The sequence below is a fragment of the Theropithecus gelada genome, chromosome 1 (assembly GCF_003255815.1).
Source record: "Theropithecus gelada isolate Dixy chromosome 1, Tgel_1.0, whole genome shotgun sequence".
Taxonomy (NCBI): domain Eukaryota; kingdom Metazoa; phylum Chordata; class Mammalia; order Primates; family Cercopithecidae; genus Theropithecus; species Theropithecus gelada.
In genome coordinates, this window is record NC_037668.1 from 186,140,993 (window position 1) to 186,155,516 (window position 14,524).

Here is a 14,524-nt window from a genome sequence, read left to right on the forward strand (position 1 = left end):
ACTATTTCCAAAGGAAAATATTTCATTGGAATTTGCTCACTCAGATCTTATATATCAAGCAGCAAGTATTATACTACTGCAACACAGGTTGAGATGCCTGTTGAACGTTGGACAGATCATGGACTACAAGTGATTCTCTTTCAGAGGCTGTGTCAAGCAAAATATTCTGGGCTTTACATTATATTCAGCTACTACAAACTTTGCCAATTTTATAGAATCAGCATTGACAGAGACTTTAAATATCATCTAGTTCAAGTTACTTTTTTTTTTTTTTTGAGATGGAGCCTTGCTCTGTCGCCAGGCTGGAGTACAATGTCGCGATCTTGGCTCACTGCAACCTCCACCTCCTGGGTTCAAGTGATTCTCCTGCCTCAGCCTCCTGAGTAGCTGGGACTACAGGTGCATGCCACCACACCCGGCTAATTTTTTTATCTTTAGTAGAGATGGGGTTTCACCATATTAGCCAGGCTGGTCTAGAACTACTGACCTTGTGATCCACCCACCTCAGCCTCCCAAAGTGCTGGGATTACAGGCGTGAGCCACCGTGCCCTGCCCAATTTACTTTCAAATTAGGATATCAGAACCATAATAGGCCTTTGTTATTAGAGAGCATTCTTCCTAACAGAGTTCCAAATATTATTGTAGGGTTTTTACCTCTATAGCGAGGTGTAACTTTCACTAGATAATCCAGTGATTCTATGGGCCAGGCAGTATGTTTTCTCAACATACATGCATTATGTATCTTTTTTTAAGTGTAAGTATGGACTTACAGTCTTTTGACGACTACAAATTACAAAGTAAAAGCAGATCACTACAAAGAAATCTAGTGAATACAATTTTCCCTGCATGAAAACTTTATCAAAGTTATTCATTAAAAAATTCACCCCATTCGGCCGGGCGTGGTGGCTCAAGCCTGTAATCCCAGCACTTTGGGAGGCCGAGGCGGGTGGATCACGAGGTCAGGAGATCGAGACTATCCTGGCTAACATGGTGAAACCCCGTCTCTACTAAAAATACAAAAAACTAGCCGGGCGTGGTGGCGGGCGCCTGTAGTCTCAGCTACTTGGGAGGCTGAGGCGGGAGAATGGCGTGAACCCGGGAGGCGGAGCTTGCAGTGAGCCGAGATCACGCCACTGCACTCCAGCCTGGGAGACACAGCGAGACTCCGTCTCAAAAAAAAAAAAAAAAAAAAAAAAATTCACCCCATTCACACTATTTAGTGTTCTTTTTAAAGTTACTATACCTTTATTTCAAATTATATTACACGTTATTCCCTCAAAATGAACTTTTAAACGACAAACTTTTGGCTCATAAGAATGGCACCTTCAAAAGGGGTGATTTCCACTCAGTGTCTGGTGGCATTATTCCAGGTTAGTTTCTTTCACCAGTTAAACACCTTCAAAATGTTCACTTTTAACACAAAGTCTTTCCATAAAAAATGTGGCTAGTTTCCCCCCCCACCCTGCAAGCATTATATGTTTATAAGATATCATTTAATGCCATTTTTGCTCCTTAAGAAGTGGATACTGCCCTGGTATGGTGGCTCACGCCTGTAATTCCAGCACTTTGGGAGGTTGAGGCAGGTGGACCACTTCAGTCCAGGAGTTCTAGACCAGCCTAGGTGACACAGTGAACCCATTTCTACAAAAATTAGCTGGGTGTGGTGGTGTGTGCCTGTAGTCCCAGCTACTCAGAAGGTTGAGGTGGGAGGATTGCTTGAGCCTGGGAGGTGGAGGTTGCAGTGAGTTGAGATCATGCCACTGCACTCCAGCCTCGGTGACAGAGCGAGACCTCATCTCAAAAAAAAAAAAAAGAAGTGGACTTTATGATGGAATACAATGTAGAATTGTAGAATGATGGTTAAGAATGCAGATTCTGGAGTCAGACTGAGTTCAAATCCTAGCTCCACCAGTTACTAACAGTAGTTCTGGGTCTGTGTTTCCTCATTGGTAACAGAAAGACAGTAATAGTACCTACTCCAAATATTATGAAAATTAAATGATACAGTATATGTATGGTGCCTAGCATGATGCCTGGCACATATTAAATGGTCAATAAACATTGTTGACTTAATTATTTACAGACTACACTAAACTTAGAGTGTGACATAGGTTGAGTTCTCTGAGAAGCAGACTCAGAGTACAAGGTGTTTAGTAGGGAGTGCCTTGGTATCAACACCCATGGAAAGGAGGAAAAGGAAGGAGAGGGGAGAGGAAAAAGTCATGCTATAATACAGGCTCCATAGCTTCAGCCAATCCCATGGGGAAGCTCTGGAGTGCAAATGGCCCACCATAGTTGCACTGTGTGGGGCTGAGAAGGCCAAGCCTTTGTATCCCCCATCATTGGAGTGCACCACTCTCCCCCTCCCCAGATGTAGTCTTGGGCAAGGTGGTTTTCTGCAGCTGAGGCAAGCCATGAAGTGGTTGAGAGTGAAGACGGTCCACTGAGCACACTCCCAGCAGCTGGCAAAACAAATTCTTCCTTGAGAGGAGATCCAGGTGGCACATCTTCATGTTCAACACAGGGCAGTCTGTGCAGCACTTGGAAAATATCAACAAATTATAGTTGCTTCAATAAAAGAAAGTGAGATTGATTAAGGAGGAGAGTAGGATGGTGAAGATGAATGGGAAGAATAAACCATGGAGAGAAAGAGCTATTTGCATGTGATCGAAAAGCTTTCTTGAAAAAATATTAATTAAAAAAATTTTTAAAAACTTTTAAAATTTTATAACTAGAGATGGTGTCCCACTATGTTGCCCAGGCTGGTCTTAAACTCTTGGGCTCAAGTGATCCTTCCACCTTGTCCTCCCAACGTGCTGGGATTACAGGCATGAGCCACTGCACCCAGCCAGGAAAGCTTTCTTATTCTTTATAGTACCCCTGATTTGGGGCAAGGGTGGATTCTGGTAACTGTAGGTCTTTTGTTTAGTAAACTTTGTGATGGGTTGGGGTTTGTAATGGAGGTATAAGATGGGAAGAAAGCTCAAGTTCTCTGTATAACAAGGGTCACCTAAGGGGCTAGAAATAGGAGCCATCACATTTGATGCCACACAGGAAAAGGGGAGAGAACTGTTGGTGGTTAAGAATTTTAATAAATGAGGCTGGGTGCGGTGGCTCACACCTGTAATCCCAGCACTTTGGAGGGCCAACGCGGGTGGATCATCTGAGGTCAGGAGTTCGAGACCAGCCTGGCCAACATGGTGAAACCCCGTCTCCACTAGATATACAAAAATCAGCCAGTGTGGTGGCACATGCCTGTAATCCCAGCTACTCGGGAGGCTGAGGTAGGAGACTTGCTTGAATTTGGGCGGTGGAGGTTGCAGTAGCCAAGGTTGCACCGCTGCACTCCAGCCTGGGAGACAGAGTAAGACTCTGTCTCAAAAAAAAAAAAAAAAAAAGATAGTAGTTACGTTATTTTCCCCATTTTTAGAGACAAGGAAACTGCAGCATAGAGCAGAGGTTGCTAGTGTCATTCAGAGAGAAAGGCATGGAGCTGGGATTTGGCCCTAGGCAGTCAAACTCCAGACAGTAGGGCCTGTACTCTTAATCATACTCTCCCTCATTACAGTAAGGATAAGGGTGCATCTGTTTTCTGTGGGATGTGTTCTTTGTGTACTAACAATTTTTCCTCTGTAGGAAATTGCCAATGCTCTGGACGCAAATGGATATATTCTTAGGAATTCAGAGTTGCTGAGTTTTGCATCACGACTGAGAGAGGCCAAAAAGAGAGACTGTGTGGTAAGCAGGGGCAGTTAACCAACCCTGGAGTACATGTAAGCATTCTGAAAAAGATTAACTGTGAGTCAACATTGCAGTAAATTTAGTTACAAAATCATGATTATGTATGCAAATATGTGTCAACAGGTAGGACTGTGTGATGACTTATCATACTCAAAATTCTCTAGACTCGGTTTGTGCAATTTGGATTCTACAATGCTGAGCAAAGGAACAAAAGTGTTTAAAGGAGAGCCACAAATAAGAATATACAGGTTGAATATAAACTTTATAGAGCCTGAATAGATTAGAATGGAATAGATGGAGGCTTAACGCTCCTCCCCATATGCGTTGTCCTACGCATCTCTTCATCTGGTGTTCATCGGTATCCTCTGTAATATCCTTTATAATAAACTAGTAAATGTGAGTACAGTCATGTGTCACTTAATGAAGGAGACACATTTTGAGAACTGTGTTGTCACCAGGCGTGGTGGCTCATGCCTGTAATCTCAACGCTTTGGCAGGCTGTGGTGAGAGACTTGCTTGAGCCTAGGAGTTTGAGACCAGCCTAGGCAAAATAGCGAGACTCCAGCTCTATAATAAATAAATAAAAAAAATAAAAAAGACAATGGCATTGTTAGGCAATTTTGTTATTGTGCAAACATCTTAAGAGTGTCCTTTCACAGAGCTAGAGGGTATAGCCTACTATGCATCTAGGCTGTATGGTATATCCTATTATCTAGGCTGCAAACCTGTACAGCATGTTCCTGTACTGAATACTGTAGGGAATTTTAACACAATGGCAAGTGCAGTTAACCCTGGAACAACTAGGGGATTAGGGGTTTGACACCCACACAGTCAAAAATCCATGTATAACTTTTGTCTTCTCCAAAATTTTACTAATAGCCTACTGCTAACTGGAAGTCTTACCAGTAACATAAACAGTTGATTAACACATGTATTATATACTGTCTTCTTATAATAAAGTAAGCCAGAGAAAATAAAATATTAAGAAAATCCTAAGGAAAACATATTTACTGTACTGTACTGTAATTATCAATACTGTAAGTTTAGGGTTTGTTAAATGCCCCTTCATTTCCAAAATGACTCAGCTGTCTGAAATGGCAGGGAACTGCAGCTACAGACCTCAATCTAAGGTACTTATCAAGCAATTCAACTTTTTCTCATAATGTCATTTTTTTTTCTCTGCTTCTTGAGAGCATTTCTAGCATCACTGGTGGCACTTCGTATGGTGCTCATGGTGTTAGTCAAGGTTTAATGTATTGCATTAAATATGATGAAAAACACGAGAAGTGTGACAGATCACTTTTTACTGCAATACGCAATTTGCTAGAGCAAAGAACTGCTCACATGGAGATGATTAGCTCACAGGGTGTTTCATGTGGATATTCTCAACACTTGGGTTCTGCTGTAATAGCAACAGGAGGTGGTTACAAAATTATTTCAGTGGAACAGTATGTACTACAGTAATTTTATGCAGTTGTTTTAATTAGTTAATTAAATAATTTTTGTTCTTTCCATAGCTTTAGTGGTACTAGTGGTTTTTTGTTACATGGAAGAATTGTATCCTGGTAAAGTCTGGACTTTTAGTATACCCATCACCTGAATAGCACACATTGCACCCACTAGCTAATTTTTCATCAGTTACGGTTCAACACTGCATTTTTAGATTTTTAAATATTTATCTAGACTGCAAATGGTACAATGTATGGTCTGTGTTTGTGTGTATAGGTTTTGATAAATTTTAACTTTTTATAATAGATTTATGTATGGTAGTGATAGACTAGTATCTACATGTATTTTATGCACTCTTCACATACCTTTTTCTTAATTTTTTTTGATATTTCTAGTCTATGAGGTTCATCTGGTTTTTCAAATTGTTGCAAATCTCCAAAAATTTTTCCAATATATTTATTGAAAAAAAATCCATGTATAAGTGAACCCACACAGTTCAAACCTGTGTTGTTCAAGGGTTGACTGTATTTATGTATCTAAACAAACCTAAACATAGAAAAGGTACAATAAAAATACAGTATTATAATCTTACGGGATCACCGTTGTCTATGCCGTCTGACATTGAAATGTCATTATATATGGCATGACTGTATAGTGTTTCCGAGTTCTGTGAGCCTCTCTAGCAAATTAATGGAGCCCAAGAAGGGGTTATGGGAACGCTAACTTATAGCTAGTTGGTTAGGACCCTCGGTCACCATCTGGGGCTTCTGATTGGCATCTGAAGTGGGAGCCATCTTGTGGGACTGAGCCTTCAACCTATGGCATCTGATGCGATCTCCAGGTAGCGTAAGAAGTGAATTGAATTAGAGGACACCCAGCTGGTGTCTGCTGCAAAACTGCTTATTTGCTTAGTGCGTGGGGAACTCCCCTCCACACACATCTGGAGTCAGAAGGGTGTTGTGAGAGTAAAGTGGGAGAAACTGAATTTGTTTATTCCTATATTCAGAATGGGGTCCTTGAGAACATCATAGTGGTAAACAGACGTTCTAAAGCCAGACTGCCTGGGTTCATCTCTCTGCTCCACCACTTCGAGTGTTACTTTAGCTCACTGTGCTTCAGTTTCCTATTAAGTTGGGATAATAATACCATCTCACAGAGTAACTTAAGAATTAAATCAGTTAACACACATAAAGCACTTGGAAGTGTTTGGAGCATTAATAAACCCTCAATAGCTGACAAAAAATAGAAAAGGGTGAGGAACAACTTAATACATATTCAAATATATATTATAGATCTTTTCCATATTTGTTGTAGGGAAAATAGAAGAAAGTGTATTTAAGCTATGGAGATCTGGATTTTATGAAATAAAAAGAAAAAAGAGTAGATAAAAAATTTGCCCATTAACAGACGTAATTAACTACTGAGGGTGAATATATCTATAGAGGGCTGTATAGCATGCAGTAGATTCTGTAATTGTGTTTAGCCTAAGAATGGTATTCTCTAAAAGTGGGAAAACAATCCCTAGAAAATCGAGTTTGAATCTAGTACATGGCCACCTACCACCTCACTTGCCCAAGAAACATACTGAAAACTAAAGCTTGGTGTTCTATTGAGGGACTTACAACAAATTAACAAGAGCTGATGTATGCTAAAATAGTACCCGAAGTTTTGACAACTATCTTCCTTGTTTAGCCTAGAGAAACAAAAGCAATGGGAAGAAATCACATTTGTAGTAGACCCATGACCAGGACTCAGAGTTTAAAACTTAAAATGTTTCCATTACCTTGAATTTCTCTTTGTTGGGTTTTTTAAAAAGCTAAAATGAAATGAATTAATCACATAGCATGGCATTACATATACAAGGTCTTTATATAGTTGAAGAAGTGTTCAGTGGTCCTTTAACATATCTGCCCACTTCTTGTTCTGACCTCAGGACACTGCCCTACCGCAACCCAAACTCCTGGTCCCTGTTAAAAGGGTGACCTAGGAAGCTATGCTTTATCATATATGCTTCTCAGGAATCCTTCATACACTGAATTGAGCCATTAAAGTCATATTTTTGGCATTTAAGTCACAAAGGGGAAGTTGCTAATTGGTTAGCAGCAATAGAGGGAATGGCTGCTGGTCTCCATATGAAAACAGTCTTCGCAGTTCCCATATTTTCTTTTCTTGGAGTCTGAGATGTGTATTCTTGCAATCTTCACCCCAGCCCTCTTTTGCTCATTTCCTGGTGGGACAGCGTTTTTATCCTTTTTTTTTTTGAGACGGAGTCTCGCTGTGGCCCAGGCTGGAGTGCAGTGGCGCGATCTCGGTTCACTGCAAGCGCTGCCTCCTGAATTCACGCCATTCTCCTGCCTCAGCCTCCTGAGTAGCTGGGACTACAGGCGCCCGCCACCACGCCTGACTAAGTTTTTCTATTTTTAGTACAGACGGGGTTTCACCCTGTTAGCCAGGATGGTCCCGGTTTCCTGACCTCATGATCCGCCTGCCTCGGCCTCCCAAAGTGCTGGGATTACAGGGATGAGCCACCGCGCCCGGCCAGGGTTTTTATTCTTTAAAATTTCTGACCAAATATGTGTGGCTCTACTTCAGACTAAAAGTCAACATATTGACATGCAGAGATAGGAATTTAGTCTATCACTTTGTGCTTAGTATCTGGGGAGAAGATACATGAGCTAAACAAAACGCAGAGAAATTTTCAGCACTTTTACATTCAATCAAATCTGGTCAGTTCTACTTCTCAAATATTTTTCTTATCCATCTTCTTCGTACATCCATAACCATCTTTTATCTGAATTATAATACCCTCTTAGGCAACAGAAAAAGGTGGAGGAATACTTGCTAGCTATTTTAAGAAAATGCAAATGCCAAGTATCACTGTGGGAAGACCTCATGGCTTCCCAGTCTTTTCCCTTGATATTCACCTTTCCCTTGAGGACCTGTAATGATCACTGTCTCCACCAGAGAAGTGCCAGTTTCCCTTCCACGGCGTAGATCGGTCCTCTTTGTTTTTCCTCATTCATAGCATTGCTAAATCCAGGTAAGTTATATAAAGCTTTTAGATAGGGCTTAGGAGTAATGGGGGACGGGGGTGGGGGAAGCAAATAAAACACTAAGATGCAACTTACCTAGCTATAATTAGGTACGGCTTGCTCTTTTTATTCAATAAATATTTGAGCACTCTGTGATTACCACGGTGCATATATTGACGACGCGTCACTGCTCACAAGATGCATGTGGTAGCAGGGGTATGCTAATGCTGCCACAGGGTAATAAAGGATAAATCAGAGTGTGGAGCATCTCAGTTACTTTCAAATGCGCAGGAAAGGCTGTGTTCTCTCCTTTTATCTGGAAGATTCACCAGTCATTTGAGCCCTTTGAAGTGACTCGTTCAACCCCCAAAATGGTTTGGCTGGACACGACCCAGTTTTGGATAAGAGGACAGAAGCTGGCTTCAGCTAGCAGCTTGCAGAGGTTTTCTTTCACCGGGGGTATATCATTGGTTATCTTGTAATGCTTGGGATGAATTTTTCCAGCCTCTAAAGTCACCCAACCCAGGAACTCCTCACGCTGCTGGGTTTTGTAACAATAAAGGTCTTATTGTTTAAATCACCAAAAAAAGAAAAAAAAAAAAAAAAAAAACCCCAAAAACAGGAGGCACCTAAAATAGTATTTGGGGGAAGGGAATTATGAAAGATTTCACTGAAGTGCTGCCCTAAGAAAACGAAGACTTTAAGGACAAATAAGAATGAGCAGAACATGAGATTGGAGAAAGCAAGAGGGCAGGAAATGAAGTATTCCAAAAGAGTCTAAGAATGTGCAAAAGACAAGCGAATGATGTGTTTAGGAAATTGCAAGTAGTTCATTATGCCCGGAGTGTAGAGTACAAGGGGGTTCTCCTGTTTATGCTCAGGTGACAGGAACTAGTTTCTCTACAACCCACAAGGGTCCTTCAACACACAAGGAATTCTCTGAATCCAGGCCAGAAACAGGGCATTCAAGGGAGGAATTTCCTCCCCTTCCAGTCAATGGCAGCCTTCTCAGCTTGGTTTTCCAGGCTGAGGAACCCCATCTTTGGTGGTTAATGCCAACAAAATCCTCTTCCTTAGGGAAAAACCCTATCCTCTTATACCACAAAATTTTACTCCATGATGTTGATAAGGACAAAATAGCAGAATAGTGCATTATCTTTATGTATTTAATAGAACTGCTTGTTTACACTGCCAAAAGAAAGGCTACTTTCCATAAACCCGAGATCTTAAGGAAACTGGATATTATACTTTTAGCTTAGGTATTAACTAATGGTACAAAGTGTGTAAACCCCTATCACTTCTAAATGGCAGTTCTCTTCACTGAATGAAAATCAGTTTACTTCCAATTTTTTTTTTCAGGATTAGAGGTTTAGAAAACATCTTTAAATATTAAAGTCATTAAAAGAAGTGAAGCAAATTAAGTTTCAAAAGTTTAAGAATGTACCATACTGTGGTTTTCCTGGGCCACTGTTGTCGGCCAGTTATAATGTGCTCCATTTCTCTAGAACTAGCTCCTATTTTGAAGCTGATGTCTTAAATTTTCCTTTCTAGGCCAGGCTCCGCAGCTCATGCCTGTAATCCCAGCACTTTGGGAGGCCAAGGCAGGTGGATCACCTGAGGTCAGGAGTTCAAGACCAGCCTGGCCAACATGGTGAAACCCCGTCTTTACTAAAAATACAAAAAATTAGCCCGGCATGGTGGTGTGAACCTGTAATCCCAGCTACTTAGGAGGCTGAAGCAGGAGAATCGCTTGAACGTGGGAGGTGGAGGTTGCAGTGAGCCGAGATTGTGCCACTGCACTCCAGCCTGGGCAAGAGTAAGACTGCCTTAAAAATAATAGTAAGTAAATAAAATAAAAAATAAATTTTCCCTTCTAAAAGGATCACAATAACATGAATAGCAAATAGAATGTTTTAGGCAGCAATTATCTAAAATGTGGATGCTCTTGAGCATGCATTCTCAATAGGGGTGAAAATTGGTTCACTGGGGACAAAAAAATTATATTTTGTATAAAGCAAAAAACATTTATAGTCCATAAACAGATACATAGTACATATGTGGTGTTGAAATTTCATGGGGAAGGGGTGACTAGAAAAAAATCTAAAAAAGCTCTTCAGGGAGGTGATGAAGAAAAGGTTAAGAAGCCAGGGGTTGTGACTCACACCTGTAATCCTAGCTACTTAGGAGGCTTAGGCAGGAGGACTGCTTGAGGCCAAGAGTTCAAAAACAGCCTGGGCAATATAGCGAGATCCCATGTCTACTTAAACAAAAAAAGAAAAGCTGCTGTGGAGATTCTTTTGCCAAGTCAGGAATACCTAAATTAACTATATTTTTACAAACCCTAAGTGCCGAGATAAAATGGAAAGTTATGGCTATCCCACTTCTAACCAATGTACTTGCAAATGGCTCCAATTCTTTGGTTTTTGCTTCTCCTAGCCAAGGTTGCTAAAATTGTTCAAGGAAAAGACTTGGATTTCTTTTTTTAAATATGATAAATCATTAAATATATAACACAGAGTACAAACCAAGAAAGTAAATTTATTTAAATTACTAAAATAGCTTTTAAAGTCATTTACAGATCAGCTGCTATAATTATTTTTCCTGAAAGACACAGGTAACATATTACTTTTAAATTACTTGGGTCAGTGAAACATTTAATAAAAACAGTTATTTCTCTATATAATATGTATGTATAAAATAAGCCTTTTCAAAAACTCTGGTTTTCATAATCCTCTATAAATCAGATGATCTGACTTCTAAGAGGAACAAATTATAGTAAGGGGCATACATTTATGAATACTGGTAGTACTAGAGGAAAGAAGTTAGACCACTTACTACCACTTGTGGAACTCTCAAAGGGTAAATGACAAAGCCAATGACTGACTCTCTCTAAAAACATATTTACATTTAATGGTTTGTGGACAATAAAAAAACAAGGTGGACAGATATAGAATTGTAACATTTTAAGAAAACCATAGCAGTTGACAGATGAGAAAGCTCAATTATAGATGCAAAGTTATAACTATACTACTATAGTAGTAAAGAAATACATTTCACACTCTTCATATAAGTTCACTATCTTGGCTTGAGGCACTCCATAAAATGTATCACGTGCATAGTAAATCTTTATATTTGCTATGGCATTACACTAGAGGACCTGGACTGCAACAACTGGATGCGCAGAAAACGAAATCTTCAATAGCCCAGGACAGTAGGTTAACAAATGGTTTGTCAATTCCTGAAACTATTTCTTAATTCAAAACAAAAGCTTCAGGATGTGTCCAAAATAAACTGTTACGAATTGACCTAGTCTTTTTTTTTTTTTCTTTTTGAGACAGAGTTTCGTTTTTGTTGCCCAGGCTGGAGGGCAATAAGCCTGGTCTCGGCTTACTGCAACCTTTGCCTCCCGGGTTCAAGCGAATTCTCCTGCCTCAGCCTCCCAAGTAGCTGGGATTACAGGCATGTGCCACCATGCCCGGCTAATTCTTGTATTTTTAGTAGAGGCAGGGTTTCACCATGTTGACCAGACTGGTCTCGAACTCCTGACCTCAGGTGATCCACCTGCCTCGGCCTGACCTACTCTTAAGAGTCAAGTGAACAAATATATTAAATCTTGCAATATACATGAAGAATCCTTGAGAGGGCCAAGAATTTTTCTTCAAGGAAGGAAAAAGGAGATATAAAAAACAAATCCCAATGGAATCCACTAAGATTAACAGTTCATATACCTATGTTTGACCTACACCTCAGTGGATTACTATAACATTTCCTCCCTTCAGCTTCCCCATTAATTTCTTCCTTGCCTTGTTCTTTCCATCTTCCAACAAACAAAAGAAAAAAAAATTCCAAACACACACCTACGTGACCTTTCATTACTTATGTTCCTATAGGCAGAAGCTAAGGAACTCACACCTACATGGTATAAAGGGGAACATAATGGGAAAATCCATGGTTACATTTAGGGAGCAATCTTACTAATAACTCAAGAAACTTAGTGAGAAATCTAAGTTAAAAAATCAGGAAGGTTCATAAGGAGACAAATCCCTTTCACTGGTCATACATAACTGTAATAATTCAGCCCAGAATCAAAATAGATTCTCTAAGGAACTGCATATAATCTGCACTCCTAAGATACCTTTAGCACAGCTCTCAATGGAAACTGAAATGATTCTCTCATATCCTAGATAATTAGGTTGAACAAATGATTTTTATGTTCCATGTTTATGTAAGAACTTAATTTCCTTTAAAAAGAAACCAGTTCTTTCAAAAAGAGCTCTGAATTCTGTCTCTGGTTAGAAAATGTGAACAATTCTCAGAACTTGGGACATGATTTTTCTTCTCTCACTTCTTATAAGCAGATGCCCCTTTTCAAGGCATTTTCAGGTTGCACAGGCAGAACTAAGTGAGAAATGCGGCTCCAGAGGCCATTCAGTTTGTCTGGGTCCATATGATTGTAGGAGTTGGGTGTGTTAGAATTGGTGAACTTGACTTTAAGGAAATCTCTTACTTTTTCTTCAACTTCCTTTAGGCCTAGACTGGTTCCAAGTGTCTCTTCCTCCAATAAGACAGTCAGGACTAGGGCTACATCTTTGAAGGCTGCGTTTTCATGGTCACAATATTTGTAGAAGATCAAAGTAGAGCCTGCGGGCAATGACTCAAAGCGGTGTACCACAGCTGCATTCTGGCCGTTCTTAAATCCATTGCTCAGTTCTTGGTCTACCTCTAGTTTGACAGTATCACTGTCTTGAGTAGCTTTATCTGTCCCATCAATCCGGATGGCACGGACACTACGAAAAGAAGAATAGGCATCAGCAATTTGTTCACTCAGACACCTAAGCGCTTCTTCAGCATCTCGGGCAGCAGTGAGCAGCAAGATAGCAGGCTGAGACCGAGGATGGGAGCTATTAAGATGTTTTTCCAGGAATATTTGGCTCCTTTTCCACAGCTTCTCATCTTGACCTTGATACTTATTCTTAAGTTGATTCATCTGGTTCTGGAACTCTTGAACAGCAGTGGTTTCTACCTCAGGAGTACTAAAGAACCAAAAACTCCCAGAGGCAAGAGCAGCTATCAGAGGAAATAGCCACCAGCAGTTCCTCTTGCCAAAAGATGCATTTTGGGGTTGTCCAGTCACTGCTACTCAGAAAAAAAGAAATGACAGATATAAATACCATTTTCTTAGATTCAAGGCAAGTGACTTTTAAAATCAGTATCAATCTTTGTAAACATTAGGTAAAAGAGAAAGAACTTTAAAGAAGAAAGCTGATAATTTTCTTAATAAAATAATTTATCGCATTCTCAAGAAAATCTTACATGCATACACTTGGAATTATGTGTATAAATATGCATATGTCTCTTCAATATAAAAATATCTTTGAGGAAAAAAGTTTTTAAACAAAAGAAATGGCATAAACAAGTCAGAAAAATAATACAGTTTATAAAGTGAAGTTTATTATTTCCACTGCTAACAGCTGGGAGAATAGACTATTAAAAGACAATTTATAAAATATTTTTTAATTTAGAAACTCAGCATTCACATGGCTAATTATTCAAGGTGAAATATTTCTGAAGTATATAAAAGGATAAAGAAAAGGATGCAGGCTGGACACAGTGGCTCATGCCTGTAATCCCAGCACTTTGGGAGGCCGAGGCATGAGGATCACAAGGTCAGGAGATCGAGACTGTGAAACCTCGTCTCTACTAAAAATACAAAAAACTAGCTGGGTGTGGTAGCACAAGCCTGTAGTCCCAGCTACTCGGGAGGCTGAGGCAGGAGAATCACTTGGAACATGGGAGGCGGAGGTTGCAGTGAGTCAAGATCACGCCACTGCACTCCAGCCTGGGTGACAGAGCGAGACTCTATCTCAAAAAAAAAAAAAAAAAAAAAAAAAAGAAAAGTAGGCAATATGAATGAACATCTTCTACATGTTATAATAGCTAGCTGTCCCTTTAATTTTACTGATGTATGGCCTTTTGTGGTATGCAAGTTAACACTGGTAAAACTTAGTTTGTAACTCGTTAATTACTATTGGCAATAATAATAGTATTAATTTATATTTAGTGCTTTTCAGTTCATAAAGTTCTTTCTCATATTCTACTTCATTTATTCAGTTAACATGATAGTACCAATAATACTTTTAGACCTTCTATTTATTGACTGTTTCAAGCTATTAATTTTAGTAGGGACCTTTTAGAGCAGCAGTTCTCAAGGTGTGATCTGTGGAGTACCTCAAGACCCTATTTTGCAGGGGAGATGTCCATGAAGTTAAAACTATTCTTCTAACACTAAGATGTTATTTGAC

The 14,524-nt window shown here is 39.8% G+C and overlaps 1 protein-coding gene across 2 annotated transcripts in view; it reads right to left on the minus strand.

Annotated features, from left to right (window-relative positions):
• Positions 1–10,736: 10,736 nt before the first annotated feature.
• TOR1AIP1 (torsin 1A interacting protein 1) overlaps positions 10,737–14,524 on the minus strand; it is a 38,093-nt gene continuing 34,305 nt past the window's right edge. For both annotated transcript variants that reach the window (XM_025382056.1, XM_025382054.1), the window contains one exon: positions 10,737–13,358. In XM_025382056.1, coding sequence (XP_025237841.1) covers positions 12,571–13,358 — 788 coding nt within the window. In that variant the 3' untranslated portion in view covers positions 10,737–12,570. The remainder of the gene's footprint in view (positions 13,359–14,524) is intronic.